The sequence below is a fragment of the Marmota monax genome, unplaced genomic scaffold, assembly GCF_021218885.2.
Source record: "Marmota monax isolate L192 unplaced genomic scaffold, Marmota_monax_Labrador192_F-V1.1 WCK01_AAM20220418_F8-fsc00004, whole genome shotgun sequence".
Classification (NCBI taxonomy): domain Eukaryota; kingdom Metazoa; phylum Chordata; class Mammalia; order Rodentia; family Sciuridae; genus Marmota; species Marmota monax.
This window is the reverse complement of record NW_026692881.1, coordinates 19,736,010-19,759,515: the sequence shown is the minus strand read 5'-3', so window position 1 is coordinate 19,759,515 and position 23,506 is coordinate 19,736,010. Positions and strand designations below refer to the sequence as shown.

At 36.1% G+C, this 23,506-nt stretch overlaps 1 protein-coding gene across 2 annotated transcripts in view; it reads right to left on the bottom strand.

Annotated features, from left to right (window-relative positions):
* Slk (STE20 like kinase) overlaps nt 1-19,623 on the bottom strand; it is a 61,114-nt gene extending 41,491 nt beyond the window's left edge. Inside the window, exon 1 of one of the 2 annotated variants that reach the window (XM_046450162.2) lies at nt 19,313-19,623. In XM_046450162.2, coding sequence (XP_046306118.1) covers nt 19,313-19,462 — 150 coding nt within the window. In that variant the 5' untranslated portion in view covers nt 19,463-19,623. The remainder of the gene's footprint in view (nt 1-19,312) is intronic. The other variant, XM_046450163.2, reaches the window with a different exon arrangement.
* Between the last annotated feature and the right edge of the window lie 3,883 nt (nt 19,624-23,506).

Sequence of the window (23,506 nt, the reverse complement as noted above, 5' to 3'; positions counted from 1 at the left end):
GTAAAAATTTTTCAATAGTTATTATGTCCTGGGTGATGAGTAATTTTTAAATCCTCATTTATTTTCTTTCTAGAATTCTACATTTTCTAAGCCTATAAATTTTTGTAATGAGAAATATATTTTAATTTAATATTTATTTTTTAGTTGTAGTTGGTTGCCCATGCTAGGTGCACACTCTACCGCTGAGCCACAACCCCAGCCCTGAGAAATATATTTTAATAAATTCTCAGCTGGACCCAGGCATGTGACACATGCTTGTAATCCTAGCAACTCAGAAGGCTGAAGCAAGAGGACTGCAAGTTTAAAGCTAGCCTTGGCAACTTAGCAAGACCTTGTCTCAAAAATATAAAATCAAAGGGCTGGGGATATAGCTCAGTGGTAGAAAGCCCCTGGATCAATTCCCAGCACCAAAAAACTAAACAATTTTTATTGTTATTCTTATTATTCTCAGCAGAAATTAAAAGATCAGAAAAAAAAAATAGAGATAATTTCAGTCCCAAAGAGGTTATTAGTCAATCTAAAGGGAAAGTCAAAAAAACATGTAGAATAAATACAAAAGGAACATTAAAAAAAGAATAAAGAATTCAATCACTTCAATAATCACTGGGGTTGATTCTGTTAATATGGATGATTTGATCTCAAGATTGAAAACTAAAAGGCATCCTTTATCCCACCCACCAAAATAAGAGGTAAAATAAGAAGTATGAGGATATTCAATCATAATAAAATATAAAAACTAAACAAACCAAACCTCAGATCAGGATCATCTACTATATTCAAGGCATTGCTCAGGGCCGAGGAAAACAAAAATACAACACACCTTAGTGAGCTGGGTGCAGTGGACCATGTCTGTAATCCCAACAGCTTGGATGGCTGAAGTAGGACAGGATGGTGAATTCAAAGCTAGCCTCAGCAATTTAGCAAGGCCCAAAGCAACTCATCAAGACCCTGTCTCTAAATAAAATACAAAAAGGGCTAGGATGTGGCTCAGTGGTTAAGTGCCCCTGGGTTCAATCCCAGGTACCAAAAAGAAAAAAAAAAAAAAAAAAAAAACACTGTAGTGACATCTGTTGCAGGAATAAAAGAATAAAATGCAATATAAAAATATACTGAAGTATGGTCAAGTGTTGATCTGCTAAAATCAATTCATTCTTTTTTAAATGTTTTTATTTGTTCTTTTTAATTATACGCAACAGTGGAATGTATTTGACCTATCATACATACATGGAATATAACTTCCCTTTCTTGTGATTGTATATGATGTGGAGTTTTACTGATTGTATATTCATTTATGAACATAGAAAAGTTATGTCCAATTCATAGTGTTTTTCATATTCCCATGCTCCCTCCCTGATATCATCCACATATCAGAGAGAGCATTCAGCCTTTGATTTGGGGGGATTGGATTTTTTCACTTAGCATGATGGTCTCCAGTTCCATCCATTTACCAGCAAATGCCATAATTTCATTCTTCTTTATGGCTGAGTAATACTCCATTGTGTAAATGTACCACTCAATTCATTCTTTCAACAAATATTATGTGCCTTCTATGTCAGGCACTGTTTCAGCTGCTGACAAAATAGCTCTTATCTTATGGCACTTATAATTACAGGAAATGAACAGTTGATAGGACAACAAATAAAATAGTATACAGGGAGTAGCACTTTGGAAAAATTAAGATAATAAGAAAAATAAGGAAATGGGGAAATGGGAGCACACAGGGAAGAGATTTCAATGTAAATAGGGAGATTAGGCCTAAAAGAGAAAATAAATGAGTATATAAATATCGATAAAATTCAATGATTTTATTTTAATGCTTTCTGAGCACTAAATTTAAATTTTCAGCATTTTGCAAAAAATAGGGTAAAAAATTTTCAAATTATTTTAAGTATGAAGTCTCCTTCTCCTCCTCTTTGCAGCCTCTCTCTAGTGCCCTCTATCTGTGAAACTTAAAAGTAAGCAGCTGACAGGGCAGAAATGTGACCCGCAGTCTTAGAAGCAGCATCACAAAGCAGAAAATAGAAGGGTTATGTTTGTAGGTGAGAGGAAATCGTTTAATAACTAGCATGATCATTCTAAAATCTATGAGGATTGCAGATGGGAGAACTAAGACACGAGCAGTACCATGCATTTGGATAATAATAAATTTCCAAAGTTCCAAAGACTTAAGCAACAAGAGGGATGACAGTAAAAAGAAAACAAATACTTTAAGACTGTTGTTACCTGTTTTAAATTATACATTAATTCTGGTGATCTTTTCATAGTCTTGGTAAGATTTTGGTAGGAACAAGTGTCAATATTAAATAAGAATAAAATTATTCATCAGGGCTGGTGGCTAAATGGTGGAGCATTTGCCCATTAAGTACAAAGCCCTGGGTTCAATCCCTAGACTATGCCCCGCCCCCCCCCCAAAAAAAAACAGTTTTAGTCAGCTATTTCACTGCTGTGAATAAAACATCTGACCAGAACAATTGTAGAGGAGGAAAAATTTATTTGAGGGCTCACAGTTTCAGAGGTTTTAGTCCATAGAAGGCCAGCTCCATTCCTCAGGGCTCAAGGTGAGGCAGAACATTATGATGTAAGAGTGTAGCAGAGGGAAACAGCTCACATGGTGATCAGAAAACAGAGAGAGAGGCTCCACTCGCCAGATACAAAATATATACCCCAAAGCCAAGCCCCAGTTCCCACCTCCTCCAGCCACATCCTACCATTTCAGTTACCACTCAGTTAATCCCTATCAGGGGATCAAATCACTGATTGGGTTAAGATTCTTACAAACCAATCATTTCTCCTCTGAATCTTCTTGCATTGTCACACATGTGAGCTTTTGGGGGACATCCAAACCATAACCACCACTTAAGACATAGTTAATTATTGGTGAAAGCTATGTTCTATAAATTTGCTATAAGCATTCACAAATCATAGGGAAAATATATACATAAAATGTGTATGAGTACATCTGGAGGGGCATACACACATACACACACAGCTCACATAGGTTATAATCATAAATACTAAAAATGATTGATTCTAGTAGGTTCTTTCTTTTATAAAAGAGAAATGAAGTTCAGGAGTGACAAATGACTGACCTGATGCCATCTCAATAATATATGCCAGAGTTGGGATTCAAACCTCATCCAACTAGCCCCAGGGCTAGAGGTTCTTGCTCTATACTACAGAATCCCAGAATATCTCCATCCACTGATGATCCTCTTTTGAGAATTGACACAACAAGGCAAAGTGTTAACTTGCTCAACTTTAGCTGGAAAAGTGCTGAGGATACTATGATTTGAACGTCCCTTCTAAAACTTATGTTTAAATTTAATTGCCATTAAGAAGTGGGACCTTTAGGAGGTAATTAAGCCATGAAAGTTCCATCCTCAAGAGTAGGCTGGGGTTGTGGCTCAGTGGTAGAGCACTTGCCTAGCATGTGTGAGGCACTGGGTTTGATTCTTAGTACCACATAAAAAAAATAAATAAAATAAAGGCATTGTGTCCATCTATAACTAATAAAAATATTTTTTTAAAGAAGAGTAGGATTGGCACCATTATAAAAGGCCGAGTTCACCCTTCTCTTACTCTCTTGTCCTTCCACCTTCTGGCAAGGGATAATGTAAGTAGGCCCTCATTAGATGCCAGCCCCTTAATCTTAGACTTCTCAGCCTCCAGAATTATAAGAAAATTAACTTCTGTTCTTTAAATTATCCGGTCTACAGTATTCTGCTATAATAGCAAAAATGTACTAATACAGAAGATACAATTTTTTCATAGCTCTAATACAATGTAAGCACTGCTAAGTATAAGGTTAGGAAATGTGCAAATACAGATTTTGTAAATAATGAAGGTCTTTCCAAATTTCTGCAAAATATTACATAAATTCTTTTTCTAGAAAGTATTTTCATGTCATTTCCTGAATTATGCAAAAGAAATATGCTTTATAGTCTCTTTATATTCCCAAACACTATTTTTAATTTTGATGTTCTGGTTATTTATTTAAAACATAAGTCATTGGTTAGTCAAGATAAATCAATAACAACATGATGTCAGTAATAATTTAACTTTGGCTAACTGCAGTTTCCAAAATACTTTACCAATTCTCAGATCACACAGATTTCCCACTTATTTCCTACTTATTTCAATATGAATTTGCTGAAAGAAGCACAATTAATAGATAACCTAAGAAATACATAGATTAGTGGAGCTGGGGTTGTAGCTCAGTGTTAGAGGCCTTGCCCAGCACATGTGAAGTACTGGGTTCAATTCTCAGCACCACATATAAATAAATAAACTAATTTAATAAAGGTCCATCAACAACTTAAAAAATATTTTAAAAAAAGAAATACATAGATTACATAGTTGAAAAAGAAAAAAAACTGAGAACATAAGAGACAGGAGATTTTTTTAATGTTTAAAAATAAGACAAAGATGTACCATTTTTAGAAATTAATTCAAGAAAAATCATGGTTTTTAAGTATAAGAAAACCAATTTCATTTATAATAGCATTGAAAAGAATAAAACACTTCTGAATTAATCAAAAAGATGAAAAAAAAATAAAAACAAAACACCACTAAAAGAAATAAAATATAAAAAAGCATATCACATGTTGCTAAATTTTGCTAAAATATTGCTAAAATTTCAATAACTACCAAAGCAACCTACAAATTGCATGCAAACCCTATCAAAATTCCAACATATTTTTGCAGAAAGCTATCCTAAAATTCATATGAAATCTCAAGTGTCAGCAAATAGTGAAAATAATCTTAAGAAGAGCAAAGCTCAAGGAATCACACTTCCTAATTTCAAAACTTACCATATAGTTGAAATAATCAAAACAATGTAGTACTGGCAACAAAGACAGACATACAGAATGCAATAGAGAGCCTAAAAGAAATCCTGGCATATATGGTCATGATTTTGACAAGGGTGTGACCATCCACTGGGGAAAGAACAGTGTTTTCAACAACTCATGCCAGGAAAACTGGTATCCACATGGAAAAGAATGAATATGGACTCTAATGTCACATACAAAATATAAGCCTAAACTTCAGACCTAAAACTATAAAACTCTTTGAGGAAAACATAAGGCATAAGCTCTGGGTTTGGAAATGACTTATTGGCTGTGACGCAGGCAACAAAAGAAAAAACAAAGTAGACTTCATTAAAATTTTTAACTTTTGTACAACAAAAGAAAATTAAAAATTTTGTACAGCAAAAGAAAATAACAATGTAAAAAAGTAACCTACAGAATGAGACAAAATATTTGCAAATCAGATACCTGATAAGAATGAATATCTAGAATATAGAGAATTCCTCAAACTCAACAACAAAAAGACAACCCCATTTGAAAACAGGCAAAGGACTTGAATATTTCTCCAAAGAAGATACACGAGTGGCCAATAAACATATGAAAAGATGCTAACCATCAGAAAAATGCAAGTCAAAAACTATAACATATAATGACTAACATCACCAAAAAATAAAATAAAATAATAAGTGTTGGCAAGAATGTGAAGAAAATGGAATCGTTATGCACAGTTATTAAGAACGTGAAATGGGGGCTGGGGATGTGGCTCAAGCGGTAGCGCGCTCGCCTGGCATGCGTGCGGCCCGGGTTCAATCCTCAGCACCACATACAAACAAAGATGGTGTGTCCGCTGAAAACTAAAAAATAAATATTAAAAAATGCTCGCTCGCTCTCTCTTAAAAAAAAAAAAAAGAATGTGAAGTGAAATGGCACATAGCACTATGTAAAACACTACAGTAGTTCCTCAAAAAATTAAAAATAGATAAATATCTGATCCAACAATTCTATTTCTGGATATATGCCCTAAAGATTTGAAAGCAGGGTTTCAAAGCAGAGTTTCCATGTTAGATAGCTAAAATGTGGAATCAATCCATTGTAAACAACAAGTGAATAAATAAGCAAAATATGGCACATGTACATAATGGAATAGTACTCAGTCTTAAAAAAGAAGAAAATTCTAACATAAGCTTTAACTCAAATGAATCTTAAGGATATCATGCTAAGTGAAACAAGTAGTAACAAAATGATAAATACTATTTGATCATACTCATATGCGGTATTTCGAGTAATCAAAATCATAGAAAGAAGAATGGTGGTAGCCACGGATTAGAGGGAGGGAGGAACAGGACATTATTTTTCAATGGGAGTTTCAGATTTTCAAAATAAAAAGAACCATGGAGATGGATGGTGGTGATGATCATATAATATTATGACTGTTTTTAATACAAATGTAAAGTACACTTAAAGAGTGTCCAGACAGCCAGGCGCAATGGCACACACCTGTGATCCCAGAAACTTGGGAGGCTGAGACAGGAGGATCATGAGTTCAAAGACAGCCTCAGCAACAGTGAGGCACTAAGCAACTCAGTGAGACCCTTCCTCTAAATAAAATACAAAACAGGACCGGGAATGTGGCTCAGTGGTCAAATGCCCCTGAGTTCAATCCTCGGTACAAAAAAAAAAAAAAAAAAAACAAAAGAGTCTAGATAGTAATTATTCTGGGCTTAATCCACAGCACTGCAAAAAAAAAAAAAAAGTTTTTAAGATGGTAAGTTATATGTGTATTGTCACAACAAATAAATAGAAAAACTAACTTTTTTTAAAAAAAGTTAATAAATTTGCCCAACTTTTCTGGAGTAATTTCACAGTAGGAATTGATAAATAATAATTTCTTCTGCCCTAATAGTTCTTTTGTAAGATTTTTTTTTCTTTAGTGGTAGTTGAACACAATGTCTTTATTTATTTATTTTTATGTGGTGCTGAGAATCAAACCCAGGACCTCACACGTGCAAGGAGAGCACTCTACCTCTGAGCCACAACCCTAGTCCCAGAAAAAAAAAATTCTACATTTTTTATTGGTGTATTGTAATCATACATAATAACTGGATTTCTTTCTAGGAGTTTATCCTAAAGAAATAATAAAATGTCACAGAACTATACCATAGACAAACATCTAATAAAGAATGAAGGCAATGCAAAGCAATAAGGAAAGGATGGTCCTTCACAGAAAATGGCATTGGGACAACTGGCTATCTACATAGAAAAATTAAAACTGGATCCCTATCTTACACTGTAAACAAAAATCAACACCAATTTAATTACAGACCTAGTATAGATGTCAACACTATAAAGCTTTATACAGATACAGGAGAACATCTTCATACCCTTGGGTAGGAAAGAATTTCTCAAGACAAAAAGCATTAATCAGGGCTGGGGCTGTAGCTCAGTGGCAAAGTGCTTGTCCAGCATGTGTGAGGCACTGGGTTCAATCCTTAGCACCACATAAAAAATACATAAAATAAAGGCATTCTGTCCACCTACGACTACAAAAAAAAATTAAGTATTAATCATGTAGGAAAAAGTTAACAAATTGGGCTGGGGCTGGTGCTCAGTGGCAGAGCACTTGCCTGGCATGTGTGAGGCACTGAGTTTGATCCTCAGCACCACATATTAAAAAAAAAATAAAAAGGTACATCAACAACTTTAAAAAAATTAAAAAAAGAAAAGAAAAAGTTAACAAATTGGATGTCAAAATATAAAATGTCTATACCAACAAAACAAAACAAAAAAACCATACAGTGAGAGGACAAACCACAAGCAAAAGAAAATGTGCTCATCATACAAATAACAATGGATTAGTACGTAGAATTTATAGACTCCCATAAATCATTGAGGAAAAAAAGAGAACGCAAAAGACTTTAACAAGTACTTCAGATGAGATTGGGCCGTTCAGGGTGGTATGGCCATAGACTTTAACAAGTACTTCAGAGAACAATTTAGCAAGACTCTGTCTCAAAATATCAAATTTTAAAAAGCTGGAATATACTTCAGTGGTAAAGGATCCCAGGGAGAAAAAGGGGACGTGGAGAATACTACTTTTGAAAATAATTCATCATTAGGAAAGAAAAAGAAATTATTCACTGGGATTCAGAATAGTGTTTTCCATTAAAATCTGTTCTGAAACTCCAAAACAATTCTTATTCTCAGTACAAAAAAGTACAGACCTTTACAATTTCACGAGACTTTAAAAAGCTCACACCTAGATATAAAATAGATATGCTTAAAGTGCAAAAGTAAAACAAGATATCTTGTTTTCTAGTATAGTTCTTCAAATTTGAGATGTAAAAAGACAATGTACAAAGAAAAATGAAATTTATTAACTTTGTTTACCCTTCTGAAGTCATGATATTAAAGAAGCAAGGGAGAGAGGAAAGATTGACTCAAATACTTTTCCTCCCCCACCCCAAAAAAAAGCACTCTTATTAACTAGTATTTAAGCACTAATTTACAGGAAGTAGTGTGATCATATAAACTGGAAAAGTTAACCATCTTATAAAATAATGACAAGAATAAGAAACGACTATTCTGTTTTTATTCTCTATATGTACACTCATTGATTTTATCCTTGCAAATAAAAACAAATGGCTAGTAAGAAACACAGGGATATAAAGCAACTATCTTGGTTTTGACATTTTTCTTTACATAACCTTGAGATAAGATCACCCACTTAAAAACTATTTTGTGGCTGGGCATGGTGGTGCAAGCCTATAATCCCAGCAGCTCAGGAGGCTGAGGCAGGATAATTACAAGTTCAAAGTCAGCCTCAGCAATATAGTGAAGCCCCAAGAAACTAGTGAGATCCTGTCTCAGAATAAAATTCAAAAAAAGGGCTAGGGATGTAGTTCAGTGGTTAAGCGCCCCTGGTTCAATCCCCGGTGGGGGAGGGGTCTTTTTAGTAGAGGGACAGGTACACTCATACAATCCCAGCAATGTGGGAGGTTGAGGCAAGAAGGATTAGAAGTACAAGATCATTGTGTTCTACAATTCATTAATAAAAAAATATAAATAATTTTTTTAAATGGGCAAAAGATGAAGTAATATTTTTATTAAAAAGATCCAACATTTTCAGTAACAACAACAGCATCTTAAATTCAAAAAGCAGTATACCTTGGCATAGAGACTCCACTGTGACAAAATAAGAATGAATACTGGAAGGCAAGCACGGTGGCACACACTTCTAATCCCATTGACTTGGGAGGCTACGACAGAAGGATCACAAGTCTGAGGCCAGCCTCAGCAAATTAGCAAGACCTTGTCTCAATATAAACTACATTTTTAAAAAGTGGGGCTCGTGACTTAGTAGTTAAGCGTCCCTGAGTTCAACTCTCAGTACCAAAATAAGATAATAAATAAATAATGAACTGCTTCTGTTACTAAACTGGGAAAAGATCTGGATAAACTTAAAATGGAGTTACAAAGAAAAAATGGAAATACAGTAACATTTCACTTATCTGTATATCTGTCAGCATATAAACAGTAACTCTTTAGTTAAAAACAGAACGCTAACAATGTTTAAAGGCTTAAACTTCTGCTAAAAAAGTTTAAAAGTTTAAAAGCTAAAAATATACTATAAAATAATTCACTAAATAGCATTTCCAGCATCAGATTATTTAAAATTGTTCAGGAAAGATGAATCAGCACAATTATGTAAGTGAAAGAAACAAGAAGTATAAATAATTGAAAGAGGAAAAAAAACTCAAAAGGAAAAAGAGAAACAAGAAATGAATGGATAAATGGACGGGCAGACATGTAATAAAGCAAATACAACAAATATGAAAAACTATAGAATCTAGGCACTGGAAATGTATATGCACAATTCTTTTAAACTTTCTGTAAGACTGAAATTTTCATAAAGAATGTTGAGAGAAAAATAAATAAGATAATTCAATAAGGTGAAGAAACTACAGAAATAATAATAGCTTTCCTACATTCAAACATTAATTGCAAAATCTAATGAAAGAAATATCCCATTCAAAATGGCAACTGAAAACTTAAAATATCAAGGCAAAATTTAACAAGATAATACAGAACTTACATACACACACACACACACACACACTAAAACTTTAAGAGAAAATAATTTTTAGTGAGGCTTTAGAGCAAGCACAATTAGTGTTTGTTCAATTTGTCATAAAACCTGGAAGTTCTTTTTTCTTTTTCCTTTTTTAGTTGTAGGTAGACACAATACTTTTATTTTATTTATTTATCTTTATGTGGTGCTGAGGATTGAACCCAGTGCCTCACACATACCAGGCAAGCACTCTACCACTGAGCCACGACTCCAGCCCCTGGAAGTTGTTTTTTAATAAATTCATTTTCTATTTTTTAAAACCTCTAGAAGTCAGAAAATGAGTTAAATAAATGAAATCAATCCACATAACAGAAAAAGGACTTGTGTTCTACAATTCATTAATAAAAAAATATAAATAATTTTTTTAAATGGGCAAAAGATGAACCCCACAAATACTGCACTCAACCAATGATGCTAAACTAGAGATGATTCTGCATTCCAGAAGACATCTGGCAAGATCTAGAGAAATTCTGGATTGTCACATGGTGCGGGGAGGGTGCTTCTGTCATCTAGCAAGTAGAGAACAAGAATGCTACTGAATATCCTACAATATACAGTTTAGGTCTCCACAAAAAAAGAATTCTCTGGTCCTAAATGTCCATAGCACCAAGATTTAAAGAAATCTGATGCTAAATGAGAAAAGTCACACATATAAGATCACATATTGGGTAGAACATTTGCCTAGCATGCATGAGGTCCTGCATTTTGTCCCCAGTATGGTCAAAATATATATTGTATGTTTCCTTTGGTCTGTTATCGCTAGAAAAGGCAAAATTTTACAGACAAAAAGCAAATCTGGTTGGTTGGTTGTCTTAGGCTGAGTACAAATAGGAACAGGGATTGACTACAAAATGTGTACAAGGAAACTTCTTGGGGGCGACTGAAGGTTCTGAAACTTGAGTATATTATACCATACTAATTTACTAAAATATACTAATTTATTAAAACTCATAAAATGGGTGAATTTTGTAGTTTATAAATTATATGTCAATAAAGCTACTTTTTTCTTTCCTGGGATTTGAACCCAGGGCCTCATTATATGCTTTTGCAGGCAAGCATTCTACCACTAAGCTACACTCCCTGCCCTTTTTATGTTTATTATTTTTTTTAATTTTGACACAGGGTCTAAGTTACCCGAAGCTTGTCTCAAATTGAGATCCTCCTCCTCCTCAGCCTCCCAAGTTGCTGGGATTATAGGCATGGGCCACTGTACCCAGCTCAATAAAGCCACTTTTTTAAATGGGCAAATGACTCAATAAGAAATTTCACAAATATTAGAGACACTCAATTTCATGGGTCATCAGGAAATGTAAATAAAACCAACCACTCACCCTCAACATAATGGCTAATGTAAATATTCAGTATAATATTAATAATAATATCAAATGTGAGTGAGGATATTAGGGTAACTGGGAAAAGTATGTTTTGAACATGTCCTCCAAATTTCATGTTTTAGAAACTTAATCTCCAAATTCATATATTAATGGTATTTGAAGTTGGGACTTTGAAAGGTAACTGGATCATGAGGGCAAAGCCCTCCACTAATCCATTTATAGATTAAGACTTATTGAAAGTGTGGCTTTCTTATAAAAGCAAATTCTCCCTGGCATGCTTGCTGTCTCACCATGTGATAATCCCTCATCATACTATGATGCAACAAGAAGGCCCTCATCAGATATTGAGCAGATGTTGGCATTATGCTCTTAGATGAGTCAGCTTCCAAAACCATAAGCCAACAAAAACTTCCATTCTTTATAAGTTATCCAAGTCTATGGTATACAGTTAGAGCAATAGAAAATGGATGAAAACACTCCCATATCCTACTGAAGGGAACACAAACTGGTATAACCACTTTGGGAGACAGGCAGTGTCTTCTAAAGTTGAAATACATAAACTGTATAACCTAGAAAATCCTTTTCCAAGTGTATATCCAACAGAAATGAATACATATATGCACCAAAACAAATGAGTGAGAATATTAACGAGTCTTTCCCTCTTTTCTTCTCCCAGTACTGGGTAATAAACACAAGGGCACTTTACTACTGAGCTACATCCCTGATCCCCCTTTTTCAATTTGAGACAAGAGTCTCATTAAATTGCCAAGGCTAGCCTCCCACTTGAATTCTCCTGCTTTAGCCTCCTGAGTCACTGGGATTACAGGTATGTACTAAGTGTCCGGCTATATTATTTTTAATACACAAAAATTAAAAAACATGCCTACCAACAGAAGAATACTAAAGAATGAGGACAACCATCAAATGACTACTACATCCAACAAAATGGATGCATCTCTCTAACACAAAAGAGCTTAACTCAAAAGAACACAGGTATGATTACATTTATATCAAGCCCAATAAGAATCACAATGGTCTATGTAAGAGAGAACAGCAGTTTTGACTAGTATAGTGACAGTGAAATAAGAAAGGAGGAAAAATTAATTCTAGATTTAGATTCAGAGTTTGATTGCATTTGGTGTATAAGGCAGTAGGAGGTATTAAAAATGATCACTGGTCTCTACCTATGCAGGTGGTAATGAGATGGTAATCCCTAAATGGGAACACAGGAACAAATTGGGGGCTGACCCCATGAATTGAATTAGTTCATGTTCTAGACTTGTTTAAGGTATCTACGAGACAACCAAGTGGAAATTTCTAATTGACAGCTGGATATGCGAATCTATAGTTCAAAGAGGAGGTCTTTGGGTAGAGACATAAATTATAGTTCAATGGTAATTAAAGCTATGGGAAAAGATGGGTTCTCATAAGAAAAAAAAAAAAAAGCCCTATAGAATACCAACACTTAAGAAAGAAGAGAAGCTAACAAAGGAGTCTGACTAGACAGAGAAGTTGAAGGAAAATCAAGAGTACAGAGCCCTAAAAGTAAAAAGATGAGCTTTTTAAAGGAAAAAAAAAAAAAACCAGCCAAGTGTCTCAAACTTTCCTAAGAGATCAAGTAAGATAGTAAGTGCTGATTGAATTTGGAAACATGGAGAATCTAAAACCATGGTGAGAGCTTTTAACTGGGGGCTGGGAGGGGCAGAAATTGTCAAATAAATAATACAGGAAAATGTCACAGAACTAAAGGACTAAGTTTTTGAGCTTAAAGGACTTATCAAGAAACCAGCAAATTAAAAAGGGGTGAGGGGAGATGTACATTAAATTATATCACCACAAACAGGGAATAAAAGAAAAAAGTTAAAAGCCATCAAGAGAAAAAGATTACAAAGAATCAGGAAACAAAATGGCATCATATTTTCAATAGCAACACTGGAAGCAAAAAGGCAAAGAATGGAACAAAGTCTTAAAAATTCTAAAAAAAGTGTATTTTTGAACTAGAATCTTATATATCAAGTATGGCATTATAATAAAAACATATTCAGATAGGCAAGACCTTTAAAAGTGCACTTTTCTTTTTTTTTTTTTTTTTAAAGAAAGAGTGGGAGAGAGAGAAAGAGAGAGAATTTTTTAATATTTATTTTTTAGTTCTCGGCGGACACAACATCTTTGTATGTGGTGCTGAGGATCGAACCCGGGCCGCATGCATGCCAGGCGAGCGTGCTACCGCTTGAGCCACATCCCCAGCCCCAAAAGTGCACTTTTCATGAATCCTTTCTAAGCTACTAAAAGTTGCACACAATAAAAACAAGAAGGAAACTCTAATAGGAAAAACAAAGATATGAGGCTGGGGTTGTGGCTCAGTGGCAGAGCACTTGCCTCACATATGTGAGTCTCTGGGTTCGATCCCCAGCACCACATAAAAAATAAATAAACAAAATAAAAGTATTTTAAAAACAAACAAAGATACCCTTGATGTAGTTTGTGATCCCTAGATTTCCAGGGAAAAAAATTATAACCTATTATTGAGAAAGACTAAAAAGACCTAAATACTGACAAAACATATGCACAGATGGGAAGATTCAGTATCACAGAATTATTAGTTTTCCCAAATTTGATTTATAAATTCAATAAAATACTTCCAAAAAAAAAAAAAAAAAAAAAAAGAGCACACTATATGGAACTTCACCAAGCTAAATCTAAAATGTACAATGAAGTTTGCTAAGACCCAAGAATATACTACACACTATTGAAGAATAAAAACAAGAAGTCATCTTACTATAGCAAGAGATTTATTTTAATGCTTTCCTAATTAAGATAGTTAGATACTGGTATAGGAATACACAAATAGTTTGACAAAGAGAATAAAAAGTGCAGGAACAGACAAATGTTACAGCAGAGTAGTAAGGAGAAACCCCACCCCATCCCCACTCATTATTAATTCTGGGACAACTGGGTGTGCATATGGGGTAAAAAATAAAATTGGACCCCTAACCTACACCATAAACAAAAATGTATTCTAGGTGAACAGTAGACCTACCTGATAAAGGCAAAATCAAAAAGCTTTTTGAACCAAAGGCCAAATGTTCGTGTTTTCTCTCTCTCTCTCTCTCTCTCCCCCCCTCCCTCCCTCCCTCCCCCTCCCCCTCCCTCCCTCTTCCTCTTCCCCTCTCTCTCTCTCTCTCTCTCTCTCTCTCTCTCTCTCTCTGGAATAGAAGCTCACTGGATTAGACAAAGGGAAATGAAGAGAAAGGAGGGGGAATGGGAATAGAAAAGACAATAGAATGTCAGACATAACTTTCCTGTGTTCATATATGAATACATGACCAGTGTAACTCCACATCATGTACAACAACAAGAATGGGAAGTTATAGTCCATGTATGTATAACACATCAAAATATACTATCATATATACCTAAAAAGAACAAATTAAATGAAAAGCTTTCTTTTTTTAGGGCTGGAGGTACCAGGGATTGAACTCAGGGGCACTGAGCCACACCCCTAGCCGTATTTCGTGTTTTATTTAGAGACAGGGTCTCACTGAATTGCTTAGTGCCTCACTTTTGCTAAGGCTGGCTTTGAACTCTCATTCGCCTGCCTCAGCCTTCCCAACTACTAGGATTACAGGCTTGCGCCACCAAGCCCGGCTTAAATAAAAAGCTTTTTAAAGGTGAACCAGGAAATTATCTTCATGAACTTGGGTTAGGAAACAATGCCTTAAATGTAACATAAAAACCACTGGCTATAAAGAAAAAAATTGATAAACAGAACTACATTAAAATCAAGAATTCTATTAAAAGGAAGACACTATAATGAAAATGAGAACAAGTTACAGAATGAGAATATATTTGCAATAACAATAACCAGCAAGTGGTCAAAACTCAAAATATACATATCCGTGTGTGTATGTATACACAAAAATAAACAAAAAAAAAGGTTATCAATAGAAAAATGAACAAAAGAAGAACACAAAAGAATCTCAAGTTACCAATAAACATACAAAAAGAATTACTTATTCGTTATCAGAGAAAGGTAAATAAAAACACATCATCAGATTGTCACAACTAAAAATTCCGACAATACCAAACATTGGTGAGAATGCAAAGCAAGGACATTCTCATACACTACCAGAGGGAAGTAAACTTGTATAATTAGTTTGGCATCATCTAGTAAAATTAAAGCTACACTGCTCTATAAACCCAACAATTCCACTCTTGGATTATGCCTTAGTGAAGTTCAAGCATTACATGCACCATTGTGTGTAATAGCCAAAAACTGAAAACAACTAATATGCCCAATAACAGTATAATGATAAATAATTGATGATATAATCACATAATGGGATACTATGCAACGATGAAAAGGAACTAACCATAGCTTTAAGTGATAATAAAGATAAATGTAACAAATGTAATACTGATTTTGAAAGAGACAAGACACAACCAAATACACTTAATATGATCCCATTCTTACAAAGTTCAAGTGCATACAAAACTAAATTTATAATATTTAGGGGTAGACACCTAGGTAGTAAGCAATAAAGGAAAGCAAACAAACGAATAACTTAAAGATAGGATAGTGGTTTCCTTTAGGGAGAAGGGATCAGATTCAGAAAGGAGGCAGGAGGGAATCTGGGGTGTTAGCAGAATCCCTTGACCCTAATGTCATTAATATAAAATCACAAAATTATTTGCTAAATGTACAAATGTTTCTATACTTTTCATTACAAGGATTAAATGTTTCAGCCAGGTGCAGTGGCACATTCCTGTAATCCCAGCAGCTTGAGAGGCTGATGCAGGAGGATGGCAAGTTCAAGGCCAGCCTCAACAACTTAGTGAGGCTCTATCTCAAATAAAAAATAAAAATGTCTGTGGATGTGGCTCAGTGGTAAAGAACCTCTAGGTTTAATCCCTGGTACAAATTAAGTAAGTAAGTAACTAACTAAATAAATAAATAAATGTTTCGCTAGTTTTTAAAGGCACACACCTATCGTTTGTCAAAAAGAATCATCCAGCACACAACCACATGTCAGCTTCAATTGGTTTCACATATAAAACAGCTTTCTAGAACTGTAATTCAGTAAACAATTTTATTATTTCTTTTTTTCCTGTTTAATAAAACAAAAATCCAAAGAGAAAGTATTGTAAAGAATATTATATACCTTCATTTTATATCAATAACATCTTAATAAGAGAAAATAGCCAGGTATAACAGCCCACACCTATAATCCCAGCGGCTCAGGAGACTGAAGCAGGAAGATAACAAGTTCAAAGCCAGCCTCAGCAACTTACTGAGGCTCTAAGCAACTCTCTAAATAAGATATTAAAAAGGGTCATGGATGTGGCTCAGTGGTTAAGCACCTTTGGGTTCAATCCCTGACACCAGAGAAAAAATATATTTAAAATAGTGAAGATTTTTCAGGACAGGAAATAACTTTATTAGAGTTATACAAAGCTTGATATAGCTGAACTAACTATATGATGGAAAGATCATTCAGATAAACTAAACACACAACATGATTTCCAAGTTACAATTTAATTTTTGTTAACAGTTACCATTTCCATAAGCAAATAATAGCTAGATCAGGTTTAGAAATAATTTTCTACTGCACTCTACTACATAAAATATTAAGGCTTGAAAATTTACAATTTCTCTCATATAAATTTACAATTTCTAGAAATCTTGAAAAACAAAAACTTTTAGGAAAAAAGGGCCAAAAAGGTCTGATAAGTTTAAATTTAAAATTTTTCTTTAAGAAAAAAAAAAAAAAAAGAATATCCTGGCTCCTCAAAAACAAAGTAGTGAAATTAAAAAAAAAAAAAATTGCAAAGTATTTGAAGTATTGTACTAAAACATAATCAAGCCCACAGAAATTACCCTGGCCACAGTTTTATAGTTTTAGCTGCAAGGATTAAGTCACTAATTTTTCAGAAATTTTTCAACTTATGTCTCACTATAAGAAGAGACATTAACTTTGCTGAAAGTCACTACACCTGAAACAACACAATCTGCCTGTACCATGGGAAACCAAGAAAATGGCTTATAGTCTTCTTAGTCTATTTTTCTGTCCTATCCAGGTATTTTGATTCTTTGAGTTCTAAATGTAGTAACAGTAATTTGTATCATTTACTGAACCCTTTCTAGTGTTCCTCTAATCCTCACATACTGAGTAGGCCTTACTGAAGAGGAAAGTCAGGTACAGAATAAGTAATTTGCCCAAGGTCATATAGACTGCTACTCAGAAAGGGAGTCGAGAAATATTCCCCTTCAGAGTCCGTGCTCTTAATACTATACTGTTTATATTCAATAAAACAAACTTTACACCGTGAAAGCTGCCTATGATCACCTAGCACCTTCTCTACAAGATTCCTGATGTCTTGAAGGTTTATTTCTGTCTTTCCTAGTTAACTGCATACTCACAGAATCTTAAAAGAAGGGATCTTAAAAAAACACTTAGGAAAATCTTTGATTTTACAGCTAAGATTATGAAGTCTAGAGAAGTTAAATGTTTTGTCCAAGACCACAAAGCTGGCTTGGGACCACCAGCACCAAAACATTACTCTTAACTACCAGAAATAACCTTCCCACCACACTAGAAGTCCTTCCTTCCTGTCATGCATATTATACCCTAAGCTCTTGCTATTACCATACTCTACCTCCATACAAACACTGAAGTTCACTTTGCCAGCTTTCAATAGCATTCACATATAGGTTACATATTCTTTCATTTCAACAAATACAAAGTGAAATGCATGTGCTAAGTCAATGGCTGGACCCAAATGCATAACTTTGGCCCCTAATTTTATTATAGAAACCTGAACATATTAACTATGTGACAAGTGCAATAGTAGTCATGTTTTGAAAGCATACAGAAAGGAGTGGATATTCAGGCTGGGTAAAGAGTGAAGACTGAGGTTCTAACAAGATGTATTCAAGGCATGGCAAAGCAGAAGTCTAACAGTGCTTAGCAATAAGGAAAAGGCTATCACTTTTACCTATAGGTAATAAAGTTAAAAAAAAAAAAAAAACACTACAAATGACTGTGACTGTGAACAATTTCTTACTATCAGTATACTCACCCATGAAATGTGGACACTACTACTGACCTGCCTACTTTCCAGGATTTGTATGGGGGCCAAATTATGTGAAACAGTTTAAAAACTGCAAAGTTCTGTATAAGTCATTTACTGTTTTCATTTCTAGGCAACCCGGTGGGTTCTTCCCCTAAACTGTGTCTCATAAAAACCTCACCCTTCAGGATGAAAATATTCCTATGACATCATTCATATGCTCCTTAGGAGAGTGTAAACAGTTCACATTAATGCCTTCAGGTTGAAATGCCAAACCCCTCCACTGAAATAAATAAACATATATATGTAGAGTGGTTTTTTGTTTTTGTTTTTTTTTAACTTCTCAAGTGCTGGTATCGACTTCTAGTTAATGCTTATTATATTTAAAAACTAGTACCAGATGCAAATTTTATTCTGGAAATTTTTTACCAGAAACTTCATTCCATTTTATAGTATGTGGTCCAAGCAGCTAACTCAAGAACTGACTGCAAGTGGCAATCACTTTGTTCTGATCCTAAGAGACGGGTTATGTTTTAGCAATGGATACTATCAAATATATGCCCTGGTCTCCAAAAAAGAAACCGTTTTAGTACAGCACGCATGCACGTGCAGTTGTTACACAAACATACACTGAAAGGTGTAATGAGTTTCCGATTTTAAAATATTTGAGGGCCACAACCCGACCCCTCCCATAAATTAAAGAACATTAATCTCAAGTTTGACAGAGTAGACTGAACAACCCTGCAACCTCAGCAATCACTCTAACTACATTCAAGCCCCATTGTGTTCAGACCAACTGTTTAAGCTACTGCTTGGATGATAAGCTAAACAAAGTTCCAACGCAAATTACAAAGCCAAAGGACGGGGCAAGAGACAGGAAAGGGACTGGGAGAGCGGAGAAGTCCTCGCGCCACTCCGGGCTAGTGGCAGTTTCATCTCCCAAGTGCAACTTCCCGTTTTCTCCCTCTTACCTTGTACACTTTCCCAAAGGCTCCGTCGCCTAGTTCTCCTATAATTTCCCAAAACTCCTCGGGGTTCAGGTCCCTCTTCACATGTTCGTATTGCTTCTTCTTCTTCTCGCTCCCCAACTTGAAGATCTTACGGAAATTGAAGAAGGACATTTTTCCTCCGAACAGAGTTCCTTGCACTTAAGGACTAGAAACAACAATAAAAGGCAAAGTTTCTCCTCCCAGCTCTCCCGCGCGAGCCCGGCGGGCGGCGGCGGGCGCGGGGTCTCTGGCTGCTGGGGCCGGGCGGTCCCAAGAAGGCGGGGCGGGACTCGGCTCCGGCCCGCCGTGGGGGGGCGCGGGCAGGCGGCCGCTCCGGAGAGCCCGGCCGCGAGCCGCGCGGGTCGTCGCCTCACCCCCGCCGGCCCTCGGGGGCTGCACCTGCCCGAACGCTCGTCCCACCGCCCCGGCCCGACGGGTCAGAGCGGCCCGGACGCCCGCGGTCGCCGAGACTGAGGCCCGTGTCACGGCGAGTCTCAAGGGGCGGCGGCCACCCCGGGCCAGGGAAGCGGCCGGCGCCTCCGAGACGGGCCGTCGACAAGCCGAGCTCTCCCGCCCGGGGTCAGAGTCTCCTCCACAGCCGTCTGCTCCTGCGACGCGAGGCCCGTGCGTCCCCTCAGCTCTGGGGCACAGCCGCCGCCTCGCTCTCTCTGGAGCCCACACAGCCTCGTCCTGGAGCGCGCGCGGACGCCGACGCCGACTCCGCAGCGCGCCCGCGCGCTCCCGGCCGCGCCCGCGCGCGCTCGTGGTGGGGGGGGCGTCCCCTCTGGCCCCGCGCACGCGCGTTAGGTCCCACTGGCTCGCAGCCCCAGCGGCTTACAGGCTCCCCGCACTTGGTTGGTGGTGGGTGCTTAAGCTCTTCAGTGCCCGACCCTGGTTCCCGGCCAAGCCTCAAATCCAAGTCAGTCCCGGCTTTAGTGGAGCAGCCCCTGAGGGCATGACCCGGTTGATTGTGCTATAGTTTGTTGCCTCCATTCAGGATCTGGGGGAAGCTGTAAAGCGAAAAAGCTAAGCTGTCCAGGTTGGGCCCAAAAGTTGACTTTTTCACTCTTTATGTCACAAAATACAGTGAGAGGAGCAGACACGTGGTGGTTGTGAGCTTTGGCTCTGGAGCCAGGGGTCTGTAACCTTGGGCAGGTAACCTCTACAGGCCTGTTTCCTCATTGTGAAGTGAAGATCCTAATAGTCCCTACCTTCAGGTTGCGGCGAGGGAACCCATGGTGCCTGCACCAGCAAAAGCTTCGTTCTCACTGTTGTTTCAGTGTGCAAGTAAGACAGACAAAAACTGTTTAGCGCAATTCGAAAGTGATGACCGCGACACTCCCTTGAAGGTGACCTAACCTCTCAGCCACCTCCACAGCCATAAACCTGGTGCCGCCTTTGGTGACTCCATCTGAACCAAGGCCCTTGCTTCCTGATCTGCTGGGGTTGTGTGGGCGTTGACTGGAACCCGTCAGATGGTGACCTACCGTTTCCCTCCTCCACCTGATGACTGGCGGGGGCCAGTCATTCATCATAGTATCAAGTACCTGGCAATATTCCTGGCATGGAATAGGAAGGCAAACCTGATGAATGAAGACTGAAGTTAACTGAAGCAAGGCAATGCTGCTATTTACATAATGTCATACTCCACCCCCAACCATTTTGTCCTCCAGCCCTAAAATGTTGACACAAAAATCCTTCTTCCAGCAAGAGGCTTCAAATTATTGGGTTTCTCAAGATCCTTCTATGTTTTAAGCAGTTTTATTGAAATATAACTTCAATAAAATATACTTATAAACTGTACATATTTAAAGCATGCACTTTAATATATTTTGACAAAGGTATATGCTCATGAAAATACCATAATCTGGGGCTGGGGTTGTAGCTCAGTGGTAGAACACTTTCCTAGCATTATGAAGCACTGGGTTCGATTCTCAGAACCGCATGTAAATGAATAAAATAAAAGTCCATTGACAACCTAAAAAATATTTTTAAAAATGCCATAATCTATTTTTTAATTAGTCATTTATGGAGAAAATGAGGCAGTGCACAAAGCAGAAAATAAAAAGTAGTGGAATTTCATCAGCCAAACATAACCATTGATAAGTTTATTGTATTTCAAAACATTATTTTTTGATTATGCATTAACTTTTTTTTACATGAATAAGATTACACTTCATATAAAGGTTTGCATCCAGCACTTTTCAGATTCTGGTACAATTAATCATTATTTTTCTCCATCATAAGATATTTAGATTATGTACTATTTTTTCTATTTTAAATAAAATGTTGGTAAATATCTTTGAACACAAATCCTTTCCCACATTTTTTTTTCCTAGTACAAATCACCAGCAACAGATTTGGGTCAAAGGTATATGTCTGTTTCCTTTTTTCTTCCTTCCTTCCTTCTGTCAGGCCTTCCTTTCTTCCTTCCTTCCTTTTTGTTATTGTTCTTTTCAAAATAGTAAAGACTTTACTGTTTTCTCAAATTAAAAGAAAATATTTATGTCCTTGTTAAAATAATTCAAATGCAGGAATTATAAATTAGAAAGCTGTCTGTAATTATCATCTCCTGCCTTTCTCCCACTCAAATTCACTCCTGATTTAATTACTGTTATGAGGTAAGTCTCTGATGATGGATATATGTTCATAGATAGACTTTTTTTTCCCCCAGTCCCAGAGATTGAACCTACGGGTGCTTAACCACTAAGCCACATTTCCAGCCCTATTTTGTATTTTTATTTAGAGACAGGGTCTCACTGAGTTGCTTAGAGCCTCACTAAATTGGTGAAGCTGCTTTGAACACACAATCCTCCTGCCTCAGTCTCCTAAACTGCTGGGATTACAGGTATGCACCACACGCCCCATTGTGACATAGAATTTTGTTTCCTAGTTCTGGTTTCATGGATTTATACTTATCTCTGAACTCATCATATCTCCAAACTCATCAGGTCATATACATTAAATATGAACAGCTTTTGGAATGTTAATCATGCTTCAAAAAAAAGCAAAGTTTAGAAAACTTTAATAAATATAAATAGCCTCATAGTTTTTTTCATATTTTATGCAAAAAGAAATAAACCTCTTTAAAAAGCTTTTTTTTTCAAATAAGTAATAAACATGACCAAAAAATAAAAATAAAAATAAAACCTTAAATCTATGAACATGAGAGGACTTTGGGATTTAATAAAAAGATTCTAAAACTGGATTGAGAAGATGGTTGCACAACTGTATAAATTTACTAAAAACATTGTTGGATTGTATACTACAATTGATGACTTTCATTGTATGTAAATTATACCCCCCCAGACCTTTTAAGTTAGTATTACTTTCTTTCTAGGTATATACTTTTTATATTTTTTTAAATGCAAAAATGGTATCATCCTGTACAGAACATTGACATCTTTCTATGCCCCCACAAATTAGTTTGTCTTATCCTTTTCAGTAGCTACATAGTTTCAGTGTCTAGTCATTATAATTTATGTAAGTATTTATTCATTGGCAGATATTTAGGTGATTTCTAATTTATCATTATAAATACTACTACAATGAGCATGCATATATAAGTATCTTTGTGTATTTGTCTGTGTTTTCTTAAGGTACAATTCAAGAAGTGGAAATGTCAAGCCAAGACTATATTAGATTGTTTTTTACCTGTATTGCCAGATTGTCCTCTAAAAGGATTAATTGTACCAATTTATACGCCTATCAACACTGTATTCTCATACAGTGCCAAGTACACCACACCCTCAATAGTACCACCTTTTTAATATTTGTCCAGCTGATGGCATCCAAATAGCCTCTCATTTTAATTTAGAATTCTCAGATTATTAGTAATGTAATAACACCTTTTCATATGTATATTGGCCATCTTTAATTCTTATTTTCTGAACTGTCTCCTCATATCAATGAAGAATATTAAATGATGTTGACATCCTATTAATGAGATAATCAAGTCTCATATACTTTGGTGAAATGTAAATTATGCCCCCCTAAAACCTTTTAAGTTAGTATTACTTTCTTTTTTACCTGTATTGTGGAGTTAAATAATAACTTACACATTTTCATCATGAAGTTGCAGCCACAGAAATTATTTAATAAAGCCGAATGAGATGTCATTTAAACAGATTCAGATTTTCCTGGTAATGGCCATGATATCTAAATGTTTGTATTATT